The sequence below is a fragment of the Apaloderma vittatum genome, unplaced genomic scaffold (genome assembly GCF_000703405.1).
Source record: "Apaloderma vittatum isolate BGI_N311 unplaced genomic scaffold, ASM70340v1 scaffold29241, whole genome shotgun sequence".
NCBI lineage: Eukaryota > Metazoa > Chordata > Aves > Trogoniformes > Trogonidae > Apaloderma > Apaloderma vittatum.
This window is the reverse complement of record NW_009697820.1, coordinates 6,413-6,790: the sequence shown is the minus strand read 5'-3', so window position 1 is coordinate 6,790 and position 378 is coordinate 6,413. Positions and strand designations below refer to the sequence as shown.

Here is a 378-nt window from a genome sequence, read left to right as displayed (position 1 = left end):
CGCTGGTGCGCTGCCCGGCTGTCACGTGGAGCCCTGAGAGGGGATCCTGCAAGCCCAGATAAACCCTTCAGCCTCAGTCCGGAGGCAAAAAATTCCTGTAATCCCCAAACAGTATTTTTTTTAAGCTCAGAACAGTATTATTTTTAAATATTTTCTTCCCCTAGCCCATGTGGACACCATGAAAAAAGCAAGTTTTCTCTTTAAATCCTGCACATTAGTGCTTGCAACCTTACGAGCGTCCCTCCTCAGCTCCCTGGGGGACCCATCCCATGGTGGAGACCGCAGCCCACACCTCAAGTTTAACTTTTTTTTTCTTTTTTCCCCTTTGCCTACAGATGACGGCTCGCCTGATGCTCGCCGTGGGAGGAGCGGTGCTGG

General features: G+C 50.5%; 1 protein-coding gene across 1 annotated transcript in view; it reads left to right on the top strand.

The window, feature by feature from the left end:
- Positions 1–335: 335 nt before the first annotated feature.
- LOC104280208 (solute carrier family 2, facilitated glucose transporter member 1) overlaps positions 336–378 on the top strand; it is a gene marked incomplete at its 3' end in the record, with an annotated part of 6,451 nt that continues 6,408 nt past the window's right edge. The window contains exon 1 of the mRNA XM_009877784.1: positions 336–378. This exon is cut by the window's right edge and continues 65 nt beyond it. Coding sequence (XP_009876086.1) covers positions 336–378 — 43 coding nt within the window.